This window comes from Sesamum indicum, linkage group LG10, assembly GCF_000512975.1.
Source record: "Sesamum indicum cultivar Zhongzhi No. 13 linkage group LG10, S_indicum_v1.0, whole genome shotgun sequence".
NCBI classification, from domain to species: domain Eukaryota; kingdom Viridiplantae; phylum Streptophyta; class Magnoliopsida; order Lamiales; family Pedaliaceae; genus Sesamum; species Sesamum indicum.
Genome location: NC_026154.1, coordinates 14,220,633 through 14,244,556, shown reverse-complemented (window position 1 = coordinate 14,244,556; position 23,924 = coordinate 14,220,633). Strand labels below are relative to the sequence as shown.

The following is a 23,924-nucleotide window of genomic DNA, read 5'->3' as shown; positions in this document are numbered from 1 at the left end:
ATCTTGTAAACTCCTAAAATATCTCGTAACATGTATGAATTTATATAAATATATTAAAAAAATTTAGCTAAACACCTTCTAAATTTTGTTTGGGTATTGGTGTACGATGCAAATTTGCAGTATGTCCTTTTATGGATTCCTGTGGTGGAATATATGATCATCATCACGGGCCAGCGTCGTACACATCCACGTGTCACTCTACTGTGGTACGTACTTAGCTCCCTTGCCTTTTCAGAGTGGCTAACGGGCCTTTTGGATTTGGGTTTATTGTAATTAAATTGGGCAATAATGTCCCTAAATTTTGACGAGAAAACGTTTGTAGTTGTTCGGTTTCCTTTGTCGAGGTAGGTGCAACAGATTTAACACTTCTTGGATGGAAGATGGGCTTGAAGCCTCCACAACACTTCTTGCTAGTTTATTACACTAACTACTACTTCTTGCCTGAACAAGCTACATGAGTTCTTGATTTCTCAAAACATTCCCTTAACCTGCATTTGTTCACATATCACTTGCAAGAATTCCTCGCTTTCTTCAAAAAATATGCAGAAAGTCGCGGTGGAAGCAAGATTTGATCACACCTCTCTCGTCGATTGTCAAAAAATAGCCGGAGTGAGCGCCTTGTAGTGAATAGTATTAGTTGATTATAAATTTCATAATCTTATTTTATCCAAACACTGAAAAAACTTATTTTCGGAATAAGATCTAACATCTTATAATCATAAAACATATAGTATAAGTTGTATGAACTTATGTCCTTCTTGCATTCCCGTATACTTAAAGAAGAAACATTAATCAGTGACGGTAAAAAGGGAATTACTCGCCGGTGGGACAGATTCTTTGCGTGTCATCGGCACATGTGAATCTGCTGCATTTTTTGCAACAGCAGCTGATAGAGAACTTTCACATGCTAGAACCATAATAGCCCTTGCCTGTACAAGCACAAGTGATGACATATTATGAAGTTCTTGCCTGATTTTTATCCAACACGTCGTGCAGGGATTGATTGTACCTTATCAGCAGAGACAGTGTCATAAACATTGATCTCTCCCTTGTAGAAAATTGTTAGCTGTGCTGATTTGAACTTCTCTCCTGACGATGAGAATGGAGCCGCATCATTGCCCCTACGTTTAACAAGATTCATGAGTAAAAGAGCTGTCAGCAAAAAGACGTGGATGTTATATTTACCTCAAGTTTCGCAAAACCAGGAGCTTTTTTTGTAATTTTCACAATGTCTATCTTAATACAGAGTACGTAGATAGGCTGACATACTTGATCACTGGAAGGAGTTGTTGCTCGAGAAGTGAAGGAGGTCGAAGACCACTATGAAGACTAGGTGGTGATATACTGCAGCCATTACACGCCTTTCTCGATTTTCTTCCTCCAGGTTCGGCTGATTTATGAATGCGATCATGCGTCAACGAGTTCATCATGCTCTCAGGCCAATTCAACTGCGAGGTTTCTGTATCAAGAAGGATGGCATCAACTTCTGACAATGAACATGAGTAACCAATATCTTCTTTAACATCCTCAACATGAAAGTTTTCAGACATTTTTGCCTGAAGAAGTAGGAAATAAGCTGCAAGAACCTTAACAGTGAACCAACAAATCCAAAGCAACTTCAGAATATGAAAAGGGGCACGCATGATTTGTTTTTCTAACAGTGCTTTGGGGAATTCGGAATTTGGATCAAATGAATACACATGTTTGCAGTTTATGTAGGTTCACACAACTTTGTTATGTATGTATCTTTGTCTCGTATGGGTTCATTTTGTTTCCAGTGTTGGATGTTTCCTGTGGAAATATTATTCCCACAGACCAAATGCAGTGTTCCTCGGTTTTCGTCATGTTGTGTGTGTTTTGTTTCTGCTTTGGATGTAAGGAAAATTCTTGTCCAAACCAGAATCGACCGAACCTGAAACCGATTAAATGCACTTCAGAAAAAATGACCAATCACATTACAAGTATATTACACCTGCTTTGTAATTAATTTGGTTCGATCGAACCTGATTTGGATAAGAATTTTAAGTTTTTGACATAGGAAAATGAGTCGTATGTGAATCCGTATACATTTATGTGGAAAAATCAGACGCTACTCGTTAAGATTGATGTAACTCATAAAATGTAAAATTTACCAAAGGGGTGAGTCACTTCTGAGTTCAGACAATGGCTAAAAATTCGTTTGGAACCCTTTATCAAATAACAACATTTTACAACTAGTCATAAAGACGAGCAAAACTACAAAACAAGTGAAAACAAGAAATCATACAGATACTCAGACAACACACATCATCGGCAAGCCAAGGTTGTTGTCCATGTTCCAATGCTCGATACATCATTCAAGATTTTCGTAAGGTGTCGAGCTTCCGACCCCGAGAAATGGAGAATTAACAGTGCAGGTCAATTGGAACTACTCACGTCAAACCAGAAGTCAGGCGCATCAGCTTCAGCATTATGCTAAACGACCGTCGTCACTCCTCAGCTGCTTCAGGACGACTCTTTGGACCAGAAGGATCGATGTACCTCCAGAAGAAACCTAGACTGCTGCCCATGATGTTCATAATTACGGCTGATATAGCTGAGGGTAATGCGACCATGGGTGAGGTGAAATGAGAAGTAGCTAAAACCACTCCTAACGAGGAGTTTTGCATGCCGACCTGCAAGAAATCAGGCACGAGTCAGTATATGTCGATCTATTTGTATTACTCGCATTGTATGAGTTGGAAGAAGGAGAAGTCAGAAAACATATTAACTATTATACCCAAATGTTTTTCCGGAAATAAACTATTAATATCCCATCAAATTTCCGAAGATCAGCGCCTGTTCAAACGACATGCAGCCATATATAAACGTTATGATTTTGGGGAGGAGGTATTGGTAAAAAGCAAAACGGGCAAAGAGATAGTAATCATCATAACTCAAAGGAGATGTCATTGTAATCAACCCTTAAATTATGCATGTCCAGAAAAATGCAATTGTTGTTCACTCGATATTAAATCTTAAGGTTTTGTCAAAGATAGAGATCGAGCATTAGAAGGATCCTACCTCAATTGATATTGCACGCCGTTGTGACTCCTTAAATCCACCAAAAGCTGCAGATAGGTACCTGCATAGGATCTCAAAATAGTTTATCCACCGAAAGCTGCAGATAGGTAAACTGGTATGGAAACCTGAGGGCAGCAACAAACTTAGCACAAGAATCAAGAAGTTAACCATTCCTATGAAGCAAACTTGCAAGGAGAGGGTAATAGGAGAGCATTTTCATATAGGGAGCACGAACGACGTAAGAGAATTTGAAGTCTTACCCCACAAAGAAACCAGCAAAATGCAGCATTATGACCGAAAGAACAATGACACCCAACTCACTTGAGAGCAATGCTTGAGCATGAAGAATTGGAGATGTATTGGAGGATAACGATGCTCCAACAACTGAAGACTTCAGACGCACGACATTTTCGGAGAATACACTGGCACAAATAAAGAAGGCAGAAGTTTGAAATAGAGTGAAAACACAAGGGTGAAAAAATGAGGGGGAATGGGTGGATGCAGAGGAGGTATTTTGCCATTGAAATGGTTAGAAATGAACAAACTAAATGGAAAATATTAAGACCTGCAAGCAAGAAGTGAGGAAGATAAAACGGCTAACAGCGGTGCAAAAGGAGTCATTAGTTTCACTGCTTCAGGAAATGTGCTCTGCAGATAAGAACCTAGCAGAATCGGAGCAACTACCACCTATACACAAGGGTAGAGACCATTAAATAAATGTGTAGGAACGAAATTGAGGAGTTGAAAAGTAGCATTGACGTCACCTGCAAGGTGCTCATGGATAGATCAACGGCGTTGACAGGAACATAAGTTCCTGCAAGAATCTTAGTCAAGAGAGGGGTAAGGATCACCGCTCCAAGGGTGGTACATACTGTCATTACGATCGACAACGGCACGTCTCCTTGAGCAATTAAGGTTACCTGTAACACTATTTTCAGAAAAGGGAATGAAATGGAAGGTTTGTGGATACTGATCAATAGCATATTGAAAAACTAGGTACCAACTGAAGCCATAATCATTATCCATTTAGTAGCATAGTGCTACTTTGATAGAGCTGTATTAAAGAACTAACAGGAAAAAGTTATGCATCCACCAACGATGAAACATTGGGCCATAAAGATCAAAATTGTGGAAGGTAAACCATGCAATTCCTGTGGAATCAACAGACACCTAACAGAAACAAGAACGAGAATTAATTCAAACCAATTACTAAGAATTGTTTGCTTCTATTACTATTGGTTAATTCAACAAACGAGCACCGAATTGATAACTAAAGTGTCTCAGATATCATCCCCTGTTGTTGGCTTAATTTGTGTTAGTGTTTTAGAAAAGTGAAAAGAGAAACAGAAAACCAACATTTACGTGGTTTGGTTCTATGACCTACGCCCACGAGACAAATGCCCAAAGGGCTAAATCATATTATTATCTCTTAGTTTGATGATATAACCTCCACCAATTTATATAGGTGAATTACATATGTGTATAACATAAAAATAAAGAAATATCTCCAAAATCAAATTATATAGATATCACAAGAATCACTAAGATTTTGTTACTATTCTATTGTGATTTCACAGTTAGTTCGATCAATTCATGATTCTCAACAATCCCCCTCAAGTTGGACATGGAGATCTTCACCGAATGTTCAACCATGTCCAACTTGAACAATAGAAGTCAAAACTTTTCTTCAGGTTTTGAATCGCTTATGTCTTTTCGTGTGAAGCCAGGGGAGGTCAAGGTGTCATCATGCCATGCACACACATCCACAGTAGTGTAAATAAAAACATCAAGTCAGACAGTAGTTTTAGGTGCAAAACACCAGTAGAAAGGCACTTAGCCAATCAAAAGCAAGGTCGATCACAAAAAGAGACCGACAGACAATTTAGGTGTAGAACACCATCAATAGTGAAAGGGACTGAGCCCATTAGAAGTAGAAAGGTCGGTTAGAGAATGAGACCGACAGACAAACAATTTAGGTGTAGAACACCTGATAGGAACACTGAGGGCGCCCAACAAGCAAAAGAAATTCAAGATCCAATGGACCAAGATTTAACCATTGGAAGTGGGCAATGACAAGAGAAAGGTTGAAGAGAATGCAAGAAGTAATTCAAGCCCAATCCAACTTAATCTTTGCTAATGGGATCAAGTCACAATTGGAGGCCCAACATGTGAGCTTAATTTCACTAATTCAAGCCCAAAGAAGCCCACAATAGGAGCCCAGCTCGTCCAAGTGCAGCCATGTGGTCAAAGGAGGCCTTTCAACTACACTCAAAGTGCATTTATACACCAATTTTCGGATTCACATGGTCATGCATGGGTTTTACTCGTTTTTTACCAAGAATGCTTAGTTTTTAGTAATTTTTTACCAAGTATTGAATGTACATCCACCAAGGAGTCACTTGGGGATATGAAAGGTTAATTTGGAAGTGTTTTAGGCCAAGTATTGAATGTACATCCACCAAGGAGTCACTTGGGGATATGAAAGGTTAATTTGGAAGTGTTTTAGGACTATAAAAGGCACATACCAGCCATGCATGCGGGACACAATCGAATTATTCAAGAATTGATCTAAGTTTATAAAATATTGAGTGTTCTCTTATTTTGGAGAGTTATATACTTGTTTCAGGTTTGGTGAAACCTTTGCTTTGTCAATCTAGTCTATTAGATTGGTGATTCAAATTCACAAAACCTCCAATTCGTGCTCGACCCAAGTGTGTTGTTGTGCGGATTGGTTTACTCGTGCTCGTGGTTGGTTGAATGTTCTAAGTAGTAGGTCACGTTCATATAATGTGGTTGGCTATTTACATTCCTTAGGTCACGGACCACTTTATCCATCTCCAGCCTACGCCGTAAAGATCGGGTCACCCATGGTCGGTACCATATCAACACCCGAAGTAAAGGCTTGGTGGAGCCAGTGTTGCCTACACAGCACAAGCAGTGTTGGGGCAGCAGTTAGGGTTCCAGGCGGCGGCGCACAACTAGGGTTTCAGCGGCGGCAAGCTAGGGTTTCAGCAGGTTTTTTTTTTTTTTTTAACGTGCTCTGTTGGTTCGGTCATATGACCTGCGTCTACGAGACAAATGCCCAAAGGGCTAAATCATATTATTCTCACTTAGTTTGATGATATAACCTCCACCTATTTATATAGGTGAATTACATATGTGTATAACATAAAAATAAGGAAATACTGTATCTCCAAAATCAAATCATATAGATATCACAAGAATCACTAAGATCTTGTTATGATTCTATTGTAATTTTAAGTTAGTCGGATCAATTCATGATTCTTAACAATTTGTAATGGTATTGTTACCTAAACGGGCACCATATTGGCCAAATTAGATGCAAGGAGGTGATGTAAGTGCATAGTTGCAGATAAGTACAAAGGAAATATAAGCAGTGCATGAGATGATATTCTGATCCTTTGGCCTTTGGACGTGAAAAAATATTAGAAAAAAGAGATGGATTACGTAACTATGGCAAAGAACTATAACAGATTGCTCTTACCACGTTGGATGCTGTACCTCCCGGGCAACAAGAGACCAATATCAACCCTACTGAAAGAGATGGTGAGAGCCCCAACAACTTGCTAACTATCATCCCAAAAGCAGGCATAATAGTGTATTGAGCAGCACAACCGAAGAGTATCTGATACAAGGGAATGACAGATCTTGTGACGAATCAAAAACCACTTTCTTCTGGTGTTCTCCAGAAGCAAGAACAAAATGCTAACCAACAGGTCATATTGTCAGACCAAGAAGAAGAAAATATGATAATCTTGTGTAATGAATGCAGAATAGCATAGTGATTGATAGTTTATTATTCTTTCTAAACTTGCAACACTCGGCATCTCCTAACGATTCCAAATGAACAGTTCAAAAATCAACAAGAAAGACGACAGAGGATTACACTAGCTGCTGCACTAACCTTCCAAAATCAAAGCCCTGATAGTGAAACACAGGTAACACTTAGAAACAGCATTATGTGGGTTCTTCCCTAAATTTTGCTCCGACAGCCGTTATCCTTCTATATCCCTAGAACAGCTCTTAAACTACACTGAGAATAGCGACAATGTACTAACAACTTAGCAAGCATGGTATTCAACAAAATCAAATACAGAGCATTCTCTTTCTCTTAGCACTACTAGTACTAACATTTCTGAATTCCCAGTGAACAAACTTATCCTAAAAACCTATAGCCATTTCTCACGATAGTAACAACTTAAAACAATATCTCTAATGTTCATACATTCCAATCCAACAACGCCATAGGTATATCTCATTGTATCTTCTCAGTTGATCCGAAAATCCAACACCAGCTCAAAAATACATAAATTTTATGTATGGACAAACATAACAGACCAGAACATTATAACAACTCAACCTAGATCAATACAAAAACAAAATTTCAAGATTCAAATACATTAAACTAATATGGGCTGTTGATAAACTCACAGAAAGAGGCCGTTGTCTGAACAGATTGACCAACTCTTTGAGCTCCAAAGTTATACCCATAGCCAGCATAATAAACCCAAGAGTCAAGCTATATGAAGTTGGACCCAAATTCACAAACCAAGAAAAAGTTGAGGGTTTCAAAAAAGCAACCACCCCTCCAACAGTCACATAAACAGGGTACAAACTTGCAGCAGTGGCCAACCAGCTCTCCCATCTGGGCTGCTTATCAGGCGGCACAACTGCTGCTAAGTTCTCAAAATTCTCATTAACCCCATAGTTAATTCTACTTGAAAATCTTGAATATGCAAACTTTGGTCTGGCAGAGATATCAATTGGGCTGAGAGGTCTGTAGAGAGGGATTCTTGCAGGGGTTTGTCTTGCTTGGGAGATCAATGGCGTGAAGCAGAGAGAAAGAGACATTGTTGATTGACAAAGAACACTGTTCTTGCGGTAATAAGTGAAAAAAGTGGAACTGGGACTTGTGCAGTTGTAGCAAATCTTGATGATTTGTTTCTTGAACGATAAAGAAAAATATCATCAAATTTTACAAAAACAGATGATTGAAGTTGAATGCGGTGGAAATCCAGGCGGCTGCAATTGACCGTGAATTCAGAAATCTTGTGGGACCGAATGCTGCCTTTCAGGATCTTTCTTTCTAGGAAGAGAAAATTGCATAACACCCTCTTATTATGTTAAAATTGTACAACATTTATGTGTTAAATAAAATAGTTATAAAAGATCTTATGAATTTTAAAACTCTGCAAAAAAGACCTCCTTCATCCAAAATAACCAAAGGTGTTGTACACGCAGTAAAATGAGAGTAAGGGCCCTTTTTTATCCAATTTCAATTTTTTTGGTAGTGCAATGGTCCAAAATGCCCTTTTCCTTCACTATATATACAATTCACAAACATACTACACAAAAATAGGGTTTTAAATGGGCAAATTTTACTTAATTTTTGTTTATCTCTCTACTTTCCGTCGTTGACGGAGTCGTCGACGGTGATGAAAATGGGCAAGATTGGCCTTGTTGGAATCGTTTGGACGAGAGGAGTCAAACAATGGTAGTCTCAGGTCGCGATTCGTCCATATGGAGGCGAATCGACGGCAAGAACTTCACGGCAGCGATTTGTCCATTCGCTCAAAAATTTAAAAATATTTTATCTCAACAAAAACTTGATGAAAATGAACAAGGTTTCTCTCGTTCGAATCTTCAGGTCGATGCGAGTCTAGTGGTGGTGGTCCTATGCTGGAATTCACCGGACAACAATAAATTGAAGCCAAAAAACTTTGACGGTCGTGCTTGAAGCCCACTCTCTCTAGTCAATGAAAATTCAATTGATAGTATGGATATGTTCGCCTTAAGGAGAGAATTCGAATGGTACAAGTCATGGCCGAAAATTCTTTCAGACGACGCTGGAATCTTAGACAGAAGATTTAGGAGAAATAGTATATGCTTTGTATATAATGTATACATAAATAAAAAAAATATATTTAAATTACTTAAAATTTGGACCTTTATTTTTTACATTCAAAGATCAATGGTTGTTATAAGAAGGGTTAATGGTCAATTCAGCAAAAACTTAATGCTTTTAGGATTTGTCTAACGGAATGGGAGAGTATGCAACATTTTGAAAAACACAGGATTTTTGTTTCCTAATCTTTGAACACAGGGGATTTTTAGCTAAATTTTGAAAATACAGGGGGGTTTTATGCAATTTTTCCTTCTAGGAAATCTTTTTGGCCATATCAATCAAATTTCATGTGTATAACAATAGGCTAGCCCAAAGAGATTCGAAAGATCCAAAAAGAAGAACCAATAGGGTCGAGCTCAGTCCAAGAGAGAGCCCATCACACTAGACTCTGTCCAAAAGAGAAGCCTGCCTCACTAAGCTTATCCCAAAAAAGAGGCCTAATGCGAAGGCCTACTGCACCCTTCCAAGCCCAACTTGAGGAAAAAGAGGTGCCCTCAAGAAACCGAACTCCTCAGCCTAAGAGGACTCCTTTGCAAGGTAAGAGTCTTTACGAAGAAAGAGTCTTTCTTCATCTGAATACTTGCTGCTCAAGGAGCGGATAAGGTGCAACTGTATCCACCAGAATCCCACCTTCCTTGCTAGACACGCAACTTCCCCTAGAACTCCTTCTATGAAAGGACTCCTTCTCTATAAATATGGGAGGCATCCCTCAACAGGCTACCTTTCCACAATCTAGAAACTCTCTTGAGATCTCTCTATCACTTTCAACTCTTGTTTTTGCTCACGAAATTATATTTCTACTACGATTTCTCATTATAATTTATCTCCATATTTATTTATTCTTAAACCCGGGACTAACTTAAGTATCGGAGTGCTAACGTGTTGTTTTACATGTCTTTTTTCTCAAATGCTTTCACTCAATTAGCCCAAATCCAACATCGAGATCCAAGAATTTTGGACCATGCTAAAATTGTATGCATCAATTGTGCCGTCTGTGGGAAACACAGATCTAAGACGTGAGATCAATGGAAGGAGTCTACACCTTCTTGGAGGACTCTCCCAAAAGGACGGTCCCCTCACGCTAGAGGACTTCCTACAACTGATTACTACCTCTGTTTAAGGCCAAACTTCAGCGGCTCCATCATTATTGTTATTCAGTTCTAATGTTCCATTAATTCAATTTTTAATGTGCAAAACGCCTCCTGGAAGAGCAGACGAGCATCCTTTTTAAGAATAAACCTACCCCAAGGTAGGCATCACCCTTAAAAAAAATTTGCACCAAGGGGGCATCCCCCTCAACAAATAAATCTTTACATACTTGCTTCCCTCAAGGAGTATTTTTTTTCAAAATAATTTTGGATATTTATTTTACCCCCTTTAATGTGTTAACATATGTTTGCTTGTAGGGATTTCACGAAGAAGACACCCGTATCATAAAAGCTCTGTCTTCCACACAAGCATAAAAGCCTTGTCTTCCACACAAGCACAAATACCCTCCTCCGTGGAGGTTCCCCAAGCCCTTCGTCGGGCAGACACTTAGGTCCTTCTTTGTGGGACTTGTGAGCTCTGTCCCGTGCAGGCACCTAAGCCTTCCTCCGCGGAGGCATCTAAGCCTTGCTTCCAATGGATACCTTATTCTACCTCCGATGAGGGTCCTAAGTTTTGCTCCAATAAGGGCTCCCTTTCAAATAAGCCCTCCTCCGAGGAGGTACAATAACTTTGTTCCGTCTAAGATCTATTCGTAATATATATCTATCTTTGTTATTTAACATTCTCTTGTAGAAAAATAAAGCCCTACATCGAAGTAGACACGAAAGGCACCCTCCTAAAAAATCCTGCCCATATAGATACGAAGTAAGTTCTTCTTATTCTAAGCATACTTATGCTATTAACATTTTTTGCAGGAATTCGAAAAAAAGGGGGGTGGGGAGGAAAAAAAAGGTCATTCTTCGGACCCCATCTCTAAAGATTTCTACTCTAATAAGTAACGAAATATCCACTTATTATAGTGAGGGAGGGGGCTGTTGATGTGCATAAAAATAGGCTGGCTTAAAGAGGTCTGAGCGAACTAAAAAGAAGAAAGAAATGAGAGGCTCATAACATCCTAGAAAGCCCAAGTCAAGCCCATCAGTCCATGAAGGAAGCAGCCCGCTCAAAAGGGTCGGGTTTAGCCTAAAAAGGAAGCCCCCTACTGCAAGTTCGACCCAAGAGGGAGGCCTACTAAGCTCAGCCCAAGAGAGAACCCACCACACCAGAATTTGTCCAAGAGAGAAGCATGCCTCACTAAGCTTGGCCCAAGAAGGAGGTCCTGCGAAGGCCTGCTGCACCCTTCCAAGCCCAACTGAGGGAAGGGATGTGCCCTCAAGAAACTGAACTCTTTAGCCTGAGAGGATTCCTTGCAAGCAAGAGTTTTCACGAAGAATGACTCCTTCCTCATCCGAAGACTTACTGCTCAAGGAGTGGATAAGGTGCAACCTTATCCACAAGAATCCTGCCTTCCTTGCCAGACACACAGCTCCCCCTAGAACTCCTGGTATAGAGGGACTCCTCTATAAATATGAGAGGCACCCCTCAACAGATTACCCTTCCACAATCTAGAAACTCTCTTGAGATCTCTCTAACACTTTCAACTTGTGTTTTTGCTCACGAAATTCTTATTTCTATTATGATTTCTCGTTATAATTTATCTCCATAATTATTTATTTTTAAACCCAAGATTAATTTAAGCATTATAGTGCTAACGCGCTATTTTGTAGGTCATTTTTCTCAAGTGCTTTCACTCAATTTGTTCAAATCCAACACCAATATCCAAGGATTTTCGACCCGTGCTAAAATCACATATATTAAAATCAATGGAATATCAAATGCATTATATTTGCACATAATTAATTACTTTTTAAAAATTATATTTCAAGCAATGTATTATATTTATCATGCAACTGGTGTTGATCCAATCAGAATCAATCTGCATTAAAATTCTCCTTTTATTCTTCTAACTTCGAAGTTGAGATTTAAATAACATGTTTAGATTTCAAATTAAATTTTCTATTCAATTTACACATTGCATTTTATATTCTATTTTTTGTATATGTATTAATTATAATAAAATTGATGATATTTTTATAATAAATACACGTTAAATAAAATATAAGATGCAATAAAAATCCTAATAAAAAATTCAATTTCAATTTAGATAATTGGGGAGAATATTTAAGGTGAGGTGAACTATATTTTGTTTGAAATTATAAGTGGTAAATTAAAAAATAATATAGATTTATGGATGTGGCCTAAAGAATTGCGGCCCAAGAACGAGCAAAGGGGCCCAGATACCTCCTTCCATAAATACGATCGCATAGGTGGAGGAAGTCCATAACATAGCCCAATATTGTAGCCCAAATATTGATAATTGACTTAACCTCCATGTGCACATCCCTCTCTGAAACCCACGTGGCATACACTTGGACTCTCCACGTATGTCCTTTCACTAGCATGGAGTGCGCGCGGTGTGGGAGGTTCCCTCAAGAACTTAGACTCTTGAGTCAATCAAACTCTTTGCGGACCATAAAAGAATTCATAAATGTTCATGCAATAGTCGAAATTTGAATAATATATTCTATGCATAATTCTGACTATAGATTTTTGCAATCTATAAAATTTGATAAATTACAATAAGCTCCACTAAAATTTAACATAATTATAAAGATCCCTTCGTATATTTGAAAATTTAGTAATCTCCATTTGATTTTAACTGTTGTCTGACAATTGATTCGATCCGTTAGTCTTAGTCAAATTTTCATCATTTTTTTTTGTAGTGAATCGACAAAAATACCTTTATGCACCATAAATTTTATGGACAAAATGCGTATTTTTTAAAAAAATTTCACCCATCATGTTCAAGTTTTTTTAATATTTTTTATTAAAAAATACAAATTACAGTAAAACTAAATTTGATAATCTTAATCTTCATTCAAAGATTATATAATTTTGTCAACATTAGGGATATTTATAATTTTTTAAATAACGATCAAATATTTGAAATTATGGCAAAACTAAAAAAAGCTCATTATAATTAAATTTACCCTATAAAATATATGGAGAAATTAATTAATTTTTATTTCTTACATTAAAGACTATAAGAAACATTTTTTCCTTTTATTGAAATTTCTTTCACTATTAATAACTTAAAATTTAAAAAAATAAAAATGAAAAAGATGAAGAGAGAATTAACAAATTCTATTGCAAAATGGGAATAATATATATATATATATATATATTATAAAACTCCAAACACGGCATTACCCTATACCCCTCAGTGGGACGCTTACTGGTTCGTATTCGTCTTGCTCCTCCGCGACGCGCCTCACAAAATTTCTCCGCCCTTTGGCTCGTGTCTTTGCCGCCGCCATAAGCCGCCGTGCCTCTTGCTTTCCGGATCCACAACTACGCTTAATTCTATTATTGGGGGACCAACAATTACAAGGTACATCGTTTAAGAACATTAAATACGATTTTAGGGTTTTGGTTTGGAGGGGAAATTGGTGTATCTGTGCATCGGTTGGTTTCATGTTCTTTGGCTTAAGATTATGTTGTCGATTATTGCAGAGTAAAATAAAGAAGACGAAGTTCGGGATATAATGGCACATAGGCTGTTGAGGGACGCAGAAGCTGATGGATGGGAGCGGTCTGACTTCCCGATTATATGTGAATCGTGTCTTGGAGACAATCCCTATGTTCGAATGGTACAATTTCGTTTGTGTTGATTTTATATTGTATGGTTGCAATCACTTGTAGTGATTTGTATTGGGATTAGATAACTTTATGCTTATAGAAGCTGGGTTTGAGAAAATTGAGAAAAAATAGAGCTACCTGCAATGACCGACATAAATCTTGGAGGAATTAACTTTAAGCAAGTATATTTGAGGAGATAAGATAATAGAATACAGAAAATAATTGCATCCAGAAAAGAGAAGTTTGGTTTAATAATTGTGGTAGGGGACAGTTGTCGTGCTAAGATGGATTCTGAGGTAGATGGCTTGTTTCCAAATTTTTGGAATTTCTTTTGGTTTCCGTGGTTTCGTGTAATGGAACTTAGTCTTCGTGGGTTGTTCTGTCTCATGATGTATTTCACAGACTGTTATTTTGAAGTCCTCATTTGTAATGCCTTTCTTGTTTTCCTGTTAACTTTTTACATTATTTCACCCCCACTCTTGGCTTTTACCTTGTGGTTATCTGTGATTTCTGAACATGAATCTTGTAATATTGCAAATACTCTTCAGCTGGATTGCTTCTTATGAGTTTTTGAATTTGATGCAGACAAAAGCTGACTATGATAAGGAGTGCAAGATTTGCACTCGACCATTCACGGTGTTCAGGTGGAGGCCTGGTCGTGACGCAAGATATAAGAAGACTGAGATTTGCCAAACCTGCAGTAAGCTGAAAAATGTGTGTCAAGTTTGCCTTCTGGATCTTGAATATGGGCTGCCCGTTCAGGTTCGAGATACTGCTTTGAGTATCAATTCCAATGACGCCATTCCAAAGAGTGATGTGAACAGGGAATACTTTGCAGAGGAGCATGATCGCAGGGTACATTTTCTCGGCCTCAGCCTGTTTGTTTTCACATAATGATTACTTGTTACTTTATTTGTAACCACTTGAAACACTATAGATGACTCAATTCTGGTTGGACTTTGTTCTCTCACCAATTTTAGGCCTATCACTATCAGCATGAATTTTATATTTGCTACTGCTTGTATCAATGTTGACTTGTTTAAGTGATAGTTTTGGAGATATACAGAGAATAATAGTAGTTAGCTATATGCAGCGGCTTCTCTGTTGGTTGTTTTTCATTTGGGGCACTAGTTCTTGCTCATGGCATCTTTTCATTTGTATATTTGGTTCCCAATCATATAGTATTGGTTTGTACAGTTAAATATCAACTGTAGAGTTAATATATTGACATTTTTTGGTAGATAATGAACCATCAATTATTAAGAGTTTAAGTTGATTGGCTGGGCGACCTTGTTTGCAAGTTATCATTCTCTTAGTTTCTTGTACGAAAGAGTTAGCTTGCAACTTTGTTCTTTTTTGCTTTTCAGATTGTGGTTCTAGACTTCTAGTATACCGTCCATGTGTTCTTAAAAACTTGATATATGCAGGCAAGAGCTGGGATAGATTATGAATCTTCATATGGAAAGGTACGCCCAAATGATACCATCTTGAAGCTCCAGAGAACCACACCATACTACAAGAGGAACCGAGCGCATGTTTGCAGTTTCTATGTTCGTGGTCAATGTACAAGAGGTCCGGAGTGCCCTTACAGGCATGAAATGCCTGTTGAAGGTGAATTGTCTCAGCAAAATATTAAAGATCGTTACTATGGGTATGTCTGACAATAATTTTCCAATTCAAACACATGCTTATGTTATGTGACTTAGATATATGTCTGAGCGGTCGTTGTATGTCACTGCTGAAAACTAAACACATAATTAAACTGCAGGCTTTCATCAATTCTTGACTGCATCTCTCAGCTGTATGCCAATATGTGAAACTGAGTAGGCAAATTTATTTTATGGGTATTTAGAAACAATGTTGTGTGCTATGTGCTTGCTGTTTCCGAAGTTGAATGGTTTTAAGTTCAGCCAGTTTCTTCAGTATCTGGACTATAGTACAGTCAACAACACTGATTTTGCATTTACTTATCATCTGATGTAATCTTAATTTGAACATGTTGTGTTGTAGCCTTATACCCAAACATATGTTACTTCTATTCCGTTCTCTGATGCTGATCAAGTCCATTTTGCATAGGACATGATTGTCAATGGTCTGCCTTGTTGATTTTGATCCTTTTCTCCCTCAAATTATATGTTTCTCTTGCTCATTTAATTTCCTCCAAAGGTTGACAAGAAATCTATACTCTTTTCTGACCTAGTCATGCAAGTAATTCGCTTACTTTTTCTTACTTTGAGATGTGACTTCATTCCCTTTGTCTTCTCATTGATGTACTAATCTTTTCTTTTGATATTGTATGCGCGTGCAGAGTTAATGATCCTGTGGCATTGAAGCTATTGAACAAGGCTGGAGAAATGCCTTCTCTTGAGCCTCCTGAAGATGAGAGCATAAGAACCCTTTATGTAGGTGGGCTTGATGCAAGGGTTACAGAGCAGGACCTAAGAGACAATTTCTACGCTCATGGAGAAATTGAGTCTGTCAAGATGGTCCTCCAGCGAGCTTGTGCTTTTGTAACTTACACGACAAGAGAAGGTGCAGAGAAAGCAGCTGAAGAACTTGCTAACAAACTGGTTATCAAAGGCCTGAGGCTGAAACTGCTCTGGGGCAAACCACAAGTCCCAAAGCCGGAAACAGAAGGCTCTGATGAAGCAAAGCAGCAAGCAGCTGTAGCTCACAGTGGGTTGTTGCCAAGGGCGGTCATATCACAGCAGCAGAATCAGCCTCTTCAGCCCCCTGGCACCCAAAACCAACCTCCTCCCATGCCATACTTCAATATTCCTCCATTGCCTCAGCAAGATAGGGCATATTATCCTTCAATGGATCCCCAGAGGATGGGTGCCCTTGTCCCTTCTCAAGAGGGGGCTCCTAGTGGTTCTGGATCTAATGAAGGTAAAAGTGGGTCGGAGCAGAAGCAGCCACAAGCTCAGCATTATGGTCACCCTGGTATGCCACCCCCTCCAGGTCAATTCTATCCGCCATATTATCCACCGTATGGGTATATGCCGCCTCCAGTGCCTCCACCTCATCAACAGTACCCTCAGCCCTATCAATCTAGGATGCCTCCCCCTCCACCGCCTCCTGCTGGTGACCAGGCATCTTATCAGCAGAAAGCACCTGCTGGGACGTCACAGCAACAGTAACTTTGTGGTTTTGTAGTCTGTTAAGGAATGCCTTTCAATTCAGGGTTGTCACTCTCTTTCTGCAACTTGTGGTTGAATTATATCTGTTTAAGCTGTTGAATTTCTATGAAAAGTGAAATTTCATTGTTTATTATTTGCATTTGCTGCATTGTTTTGTTCGCTGTTAAATGCTTTTTGTAGTCAAAATCAGTTGGAGGGCATTTCTTGATCATTTGCTGATCTGATAATGTCAAAATTATGACTTATGCTGTCCTCCCACGGCTGGGTACTTTATTTCTTCTCTTCTTTTCCCCCTAATCTTAAAATATGGACCAAGTTCTCTTTACTTTACCTTAGATCAACGAATTTTAGCTAAGTTTGGTTTTTGATGGCCATACAAATTTTTCACTGATTTCAGTTTTATTCTCTTGGAAAATTCCTGTTTATTAATCTTCTGATCTCAAACGTACAAGAAGCGGAATGTGTACAATTGAAGAAGACTCGGGTAGGATGATTCAGATGTAGTAACTTAAAAAACTTTTTGAATTACCTCAATATGTAACCAATGTTTCAATAATTACACAAGATTATGCTTTGAACCTGATAGAAGAACAAGTAGAGGGGAAAACCAGATGTCATTGCGATATTCTGCTTAAGCACATGTTATTTTCCAGTCGTCAATTGGAAGGCAGATCATACTTCACATGTCCGAGGTAGAGACCACATGCAGGGGCCATTGGCCTTGCAGCAGCGACATTCTTTGCCATGAGGATTCGCTCAACTGAAAGAAAAACAAATGCATAATTATCTGTTGATAAAGTCAGCCTTCATATGTTCGTTAGCAAAGTGCTTATAGACGATCATACCATCAGAAACTGTGAGATCACCGGTTGCCACCGACTTCAGAACCCCAACAAGCAACCTGACCTGCGTAAACATAAGAAGGATCTCAGATAGCTCGATCATAAGAAAAGCAGACAAGTTGAAGCACCCCGCTCAAAACGATGCAATTGCATCTGAGCAGGGTGGTTTGCATTTATCTCTTTCCTCCGTCTAACTGAAAAGAAACTGTTGTATGTCATTATCTGATGAACATTGAAGAAGCATAAAAAGCAACCTGATGGTAAAGGAAAGAGCGTGCTCGTGCAGTAACCACAAAGCAACGGTGCCTCTTCCTTGTGCCAAATCCTTGACTAGCCGCTTCACTGGAATTCTCTATCTTGAGTAGATGATCAGACGTGCTGGAAACGGAATGAACAACAGCTTCTGAATTGTATGAACTTGATAATGAACCTTCCATCCCATTAATGCAGTGTTCTCTCTCTAATACTGTAGGAAAATATGGGCTTGAAGCAACCTCAGTAACGGATAGTTCATCCAAAGTTCTGATGGGTGACTTAGCCTGTCGACCAGTGAAAGGAGTGCCTTAGTTTTAACTACGGGAAGTAAATAAACACAAAAAAGACTACATGAAAATTCGAAAATAAAAAATTTTCAAGAGGCAAATAAAGTTCATAAGCAACAATATCATGTCAAAGTTTATTTTCAGTAAAGCTAGTCATTGACAACACATTACGAACCTGACATGCAGCACCTCTGAAAGAACTAAAATCATGATGCCCAACAAGCACTTGGCATGCTTTCTGGTACAATCAGAAGCAACCAATATTGGGATTGGAAAAAAAGAAAAGAAGAAGAAATCGATTTTGGATATACATTCTGAGGAATTTACTAATCAACCTGCATTGCCAAAAGATCAAGTTCCTCAGGCACATGCCAAGCCCGGTCTTTTTCGAAGATTGCCAAAGGCTCCTTCCCTGACAGCAATCTATAGAAGTACCTACAAATTTATGAAAACAAGTTGCAAATTTTAGACTCCATAGCACTTAACTAGAAACAAAGTGGCACTTCAGACTCAAGTATCAAAACAACAATGGAATGAAGAGCTTGGAGGATCTAATGAAGCATCCTGGTCATACTAAAAAACACTTTTCAGATTGCACCACACCATTTTAAAAGCTTGAATCATTTTGATCATCCTACACGAAAGTTAGTTTGACATGATTCCAGAAAATTGTTTCCAAAGTGCAAATCATCATTTCAAGCACTAAGATTGGATCTCAAAAGTCAAATTGATTAAAATACATCGAACTAATTAAACCCATCTTGACATGTAAAAGTGAAAAAATACTTATGCGACATGGTGATCTCAATTCTCAAGATGAGTAGCAATTTTCCATGGTAAAGTTTCGCTTGATACCGACGTGCGTTCCCGAGCTTCATATCGAGCATGAAAATCAGCTGGAACACACCGGACATCAGTCACCATTATATCACCTTCATTCTTCTGCAGCAAAATCAGAGTAAAACACAACGAAGCAGTATAATTAGAAAGTTCCAGAGCATTACCTTATAGATTGTGAACTGCAACATTGATCAAGATCAAAGACCCACTTTTTATATAAGACCCCCCACCTAGATTTTTATGGCACAATTACCAATTTAACAAAATTTCGCTGCAGTTTTACATGATATATTAAGTTTTTAAAGGGGGAATAATCCTTGTAGATCAAGTCAAAGCTTCATTACATAAGAGGAGTAAATGTTTGAACTTTTATCCAGAACAATTCCTTGTTATCAGGTTAACAGTAAATTCAGTGATAATGAATCCTTGTACCAAGGTAATCATGTAAAGCCAGATTGATCAGAATAGGAAAATCACACCTGTAAAAAATGATTGACAGCATTTTTAACTACTAAAGGTTCATGAGGTGGTAACTGCATAGAAAGGAGGGTAAGTTAAGTAAGATACCGTTAGTTGATATGTTTATAACTTATCATGCCAATTAATGAAGCAGAAGCAACTTTATCAGATAAGAACTACATCACAAGTAAACTGTCCAAGCTTGGATACCACTTGGCTAAGGTGAAATGAGAGAGACAAGAGAGTGGAAGTAATCAAACATATTGCTCTACCTGGTCAGAAGGGGAGGATTGTAATAGAAAAGAAAGTGTAATTTAGGTTTCTTGTCATTTTGCCCTTCCCTCCAAAAAGAGGTAGGGTTATGGAGGTAAAAGGTAGACAAGAATCGTGACCTTGTCTAAGGCTTTCAAGGTCATTCAAACAATTGAGTAGCTTAAAAATGAAAGCACATAAAATGTACAAGACAAAACTAACCTCAACCAAATCATCAACAAAAGATGTAAATGGCTAAAAGTAACTTATAGAACGAATCTCCCCTGGCGCTGGACCCCCCTTTTTTGATCGAGAAGTCCTATAGTGTAAACACAACTGGTGCAAGAGAAGTGCTCGATTTGTTGACTTTCTGTCAACATGTCATACACTCACCTTAAAACTCCAATAAATGTGACAGATCGGATCATTTAGCGAAATATCTCCAAGGTCACTTTTTCAGTTTTTGTAGGGTTAAAACTAAAAAAACGCAGCGTCAAGAAGTTTATGATTCCTGCTAAACATTATTAGTGAAAAATCCTTGATCATTTAATAATAATCAAATTTATGCAGCAAACTCATTCGATCTCAAATGCTTAGTTAGAGCATGATTAAATAATAAATCAGCAAGTAGTATCAAGAAAAGAAGATCACCACTTGGCCAGGTCTTCTTTTGCTTATCCTCTCAATATCAACATGGCATACATTTGACAGTGCATGAACTCCTGCATCCTAAAGAACAATTCAAAAGGTTCCAGTAACAACTGCATTTCAGTATAATCCATTAAACCACCAATCAATCAAAAACCCAATGAATCCAAAAACTCACAGTCCGGCTCGAGCAAAAAATGGAAACTGGCTGTCCAATAAATTCTTTAAAAGCATCCTAAAATAAGAACAAAATATATTAAGATATAATAACTTGGGATTGATTCTAACATAATTTCCAAAAATCAAATTAACTAAAGAGTTAACTACAAACAAAACTAAATTAATCAAAAGCACCTCAAGAACACCAACAACAGTTCTACCACTGGACTGTTTTTGTGCACCGGAAAATCGAGTACCGATGTACTCAATCGCCACCAAGTACCTCTGAGTTCCAGGATTCGGATTCATATTCTTCTCAACTAACCCCCTGTCGGCAACCTCATCTTCCACACTGTCGCAGGTGAAATTTTCGCTGTTGATATTATCCACCTCCGTAGGGCGTTGGACGGATTCCGGCCACTGATTGCGCAATTGCTTGAAACTCCGCGGAATCAACAGACTTGATTTCTCTTCTGTCATTTGCTTCCCTTCGCATAGGAAATGCAAGGATTTCGAGTTTCTTCGCACCTTGACCATCGGAGAGGAGCATTTCAACAAGCATATCATCGGAGGAACAAAACAAGCTGCTCCGCTAACTCTCCAAAACCAAAATCCATATTGCGGAGCACAAGTGGCAACAGTCGGAAACGCCATTACTCGGGGCAATTGCTTCTATACAGTCATGGATAGCTTTTGAATCAGACACAATCACTCTCTTTCTCTAAGCAATACATCAAAATACTGAAAATCCCGCGCTGAACTCAAAATCAGAGAGCGATTATGTGCGCTAACTCAGCAGAGCCAGTGGTACCCTACATCTCATTTGCATATCCTCTGTTCATCCCAAAAACCAACAATACCTGGTAATTTGTGAGTATTATGGACAAAAAATGTATAGATTACCGCGGTATAATCATAACTCCCATCTCAACAAACACACACAGAGAAGAAAAGATATGAAGATTCAATTTATAATTTTGAGCTGTTGTGTTGATAAACTCACAGAAATTGGACTGACTACACCTCCTCGAATCAACCTATCATCCTTATTTACTTGCAGTTGGGCTGGGCTGGGCCGTGCCATCTGGCCCACCTAATGGAGATACGAGTACATATTACCTTGCATCCCCAATTATATAAATAATTTAAAATATATTATAAATAAAAATAAAATATATTAAGTCAAAAATTAAAAAAAATAAAAATAAGCCCCAACCAAGAGGTAATTAATTAAGAGCTTGTGTTCTTACCAGAAAACAATCATAATGTTTGGTTTTGTTTTTAACTTATTTTTGGGTATTTTGTGAAGATAGAGAGAGAAAAACAAAGACAAAAAAAAAAAAAAAAGTGAGAGATAGTGTGTATGTTTGAATTTATTTTTGGAGATAATATGAAATAAGTTTGGTATATTTGATGTTGGGTAGTGAGGAGACAAAAAGTACTGTTTATTGTCAAATCATGTCTTTTTTATATATATTTTATATATATGTATAAAAATGTATATAATTTATTTGTAAATGAAGAGAGAGAAATTTTAATTTTGTCCCCAACTCACTGTTACAAAATACTTAAAAACGAGATAAAAATTGACAAAATATTGAATGTCAAATATTGCTTCGATTTTGGGCCATCTCCGAGATGGCCCAAAAACAAAGCCAAACATAATGAATGATTTCAAGCAATACAGACAGATTTGGTACAAGTAATTTGCATGCACTTGTTTAGGCTAGTGAAGTTGAGTTTAGTTTAGGCTATCCTTGGTGGGTTTTAGGGTTTTCTTCCCAATTTGACCGTTGGAGAGAGAGGGTTTTAGCCACGATTCTTGGATGGAAATTTCCAAATATTGATTAAGACAAGTATTTTCTCAACGGACAAAATCCTTAAATATAAGGTAATAAGTTGGATGTGTACATGTTCACATTCTTGATTATCTTGCCAGCCAATCAAAACTCTCCTCTCTCTTCTGCTATACATACACAAAACTTTGTAATTTTACTCTCGTTTCTTCACCTTTAATCACTCTCCTTTCTTGTGTTTAATTACTGCAAGATTATTACAGTGGGGTCTGTACGTAAATCTTGAGATGGGGAGGGCGAAACTGAAGATGGAACTGATAAGCAATGAGAGATCAAGAACCCTCACTTTCAAGAAAAGAAAGGAGGGCCTCACGAGGAAACTGCGTGAATTCACCACCCTCTGTGATGTCAATGCCTGCATGATCATCTACGGCCCGAAGCCAGAAATCGGGCCTGAGATTTGGCCGCAGAATAATCCAGACGAGGTTCGTCGTATGATCCAAGTGTACAGCGCCCGAAACAGGGATTCGGGCAGCAAGAGCTTCGGCCTGCCTGATTTCTTCAACGATAGGAAGAGAAAGCTGGAGGAAGAGTTCGTCAAACTGCGGCGGAAGAATCTGGAGGCCAAGTACCCCACCTGGTTTGAGTTCTTGAACGATTTATCGGAAGCCCAGTTGCGAGATTTTGCTGTCGGATTGAAGAACAAGGCTGGGTCTGTGAAATCCAGGATTGAATTCTTGAAGTGTTCAAGAAACGATAATCCGGGCCTGGAATTTGATCAGTTGATGATGGATGCCGCAAGATTGAACCAGTTCTACAATCTGAATCAACAGCAGCAGATTTCATCTGTTGATCACCATCATGATCATCATGTGCAGTGTGCGAACCAGGATCCTTTGATGATGATGCTAATGATGAATGAGAACAATGATCAGTTAATTGGGGCTGCTGCAGGATCATTTGATCATCAGGACAATGTATTCTACGGGATGGAGCCAACCGGCCCGGTGGGTCCTGTCATCTGTTATGGGCCGACGCCAGTCGAACAATACTATACACCACCACCTATGGCGCTGCCGCTGTCACTGCCACCACCGCCCTACATTCCGGTGATGTCCCGGCTGCAGTTCTCGACAATGGAGAACTATTATCATGATGGTGCAGCTCTGGAGGATATTTTTCAAGATATGATCAGATGAGGAGAATTTAGTTGATCGATGTTCTTGCAGTTTTTAGTATATATAGCTTTCAAGTTCTTGCAGTTTTGGGTTTCGATCACAACACATATTTCGATATGGTTACATATATAGTTCTACAGATCGATGTTCTTGGGTAAAAAATCTCTCTAAAAAGCACTCTTTTCCATAATCTTTGGTTTTGCATTTTGAATGTTTTGTTTTGTATTTTAAAAATAGAGAAAGAAAAATAGAGATAAATAAATGTGTGTTGATGGTATGTTTGGCTTTGTGTTTTAGGTAATTTAAAATATTTTAAATAAGTGGTGTAGGTTTGATATTGGGATTTGGGATACAAAAAATACCGTTTCATAT

General features: G+C 38.3%; 5 protein-coding genes across 8 annotated transcripts; 2 read left to right on the top strand and 3 right to left on the bottom strand.

The window, feature by feature from the left end:
* Positions 158-2,014, bottom strand: LOC105172534. The gene is made up of 3 exons (XM_011094010.2): positions 1,270-2,014; positions 1,010-1,121; positions 158-929 (listed from the first exon to the last, which is right to left on the bottom strand). Exons 1-3 carry the CDS (start codon positions 1,641-1,643, stop codon positions 789-791), a joined length of 627 nt encoding a protein of 208 aa, XP_011092312.1. The 5' UTR covers positions 1,644-2,014; the 3' UTR covers positions 158-788.
* LOC105172533 (probable sodium/metabolite cotransporter BASS2, chloroplastic) lies at positions 2,165-8,142 on the bottom strand. 2 transcript variants are annotated; one of them, XM_011094009.2, is made up of 8 exons: positions 7,495-8,142; positions 6,548-6,688; positions 3,807-3,962; positions 3,608-3,729; positions 3,303-3,464; positions 3,043-3,103; positions 2,759-2,817; positions 2,513-2,654 (listed from the first exon to the last, which is right to left on the bottom strand). In XM_011094009.2, exons 1-7 carry the CDS (start codon positions 7,912-7,914, stop codon positions 2,785-2,787), a joined length of 1,095 nt encoding a protein of 364 aa, XP_011092311.1. In that variant the 5' UTR covers positions 7,915-8,142; the 3' UTR covers positions 2,513-2,654; positions 2,759-2,784. The 2 variants fall into 2 exon arrangements, with proteins under 2 accessions (XP_011092310.1, XP_011092311.1); XM_011094008.2 differs by lacking the exon at positions 2,759-2,817 and having other exon boundaries at positions 2,165-2,654; positions 7,495-8,139.
* On the top strand, positions 13,260-16,975 carry LOC105172532 (zinc finger CCCH domain-containing protein 49). The gene is made up of 5 exons (XM_011094007.2): positions 13,260-13,448; positions 13,571-13,707; positions 14,282-14,551; positions 15,124-15,347; positions 16,005-16,975. Exons 2-5 carry the CDS (start codon positions 13,603-13,605, stop codon positions 16,834-16,836), a joined length of 1,431 nt encoding a protein of 476 aa, XP_011092309.1. The 5' UTR covers positions 13,260-13,448; positions 13,571-13,602; the 3' UTR covers positions 16,837-16,975.
* LOC105172531 (tRNA pseudouridine synthase A) lies at positions 17,487-21,591 on the bottom strand. 3 transcript variants are annotated; one of them, XM_011094004.2, is made up of 10 exons: positions 20,774-21,591; positions 20,598-20,654; positions 20,423-20,500; positions 19,540-19,593; positions 19,080-19,162; positions 18,556-18,655; positions 18,396-18,458; positions 17,933-18,217; positions 17,682-17,742; positions 17,487-17,596 (listed from the first exon to the last, which is right to left on the bottom strand). In XM_011094004.2, the coding sequence occupies exons 1-10, from the start codon at positions 21,230-21,232 to the stop codon at positions 17,493-17,495; spliced, it is 1,344 nt and encodes a 447-aa protein (XP_011092306.1). In that variant the 5' UTR covers positions 21,233-21,591; the 3' UTR covers positions 17,487-17,492. The 3 variants fall into 3 exon arrangements, with proteins under 3 accessions (XP_011092306.1, XP_011092307.1, XP_011092308.1); XM_011094005.2 differs by having other exon boundaries at positions 20,426-20,500; XM_011094006.2 differs by lacking the exon at positions 19,540-19,593.
* On the top strand, positions 22,662-23,573 carry LOC105172813 (agamous-like MADS-box protein AGL82). The gene has a single exon (XM_011094390.1). The coding sequence runs from the start codon at positions 22,662-22,664 to the stop codon at positions 23,571-23,573; it is 912 nt and encodes a 303-aa protein (XP_011092692.1).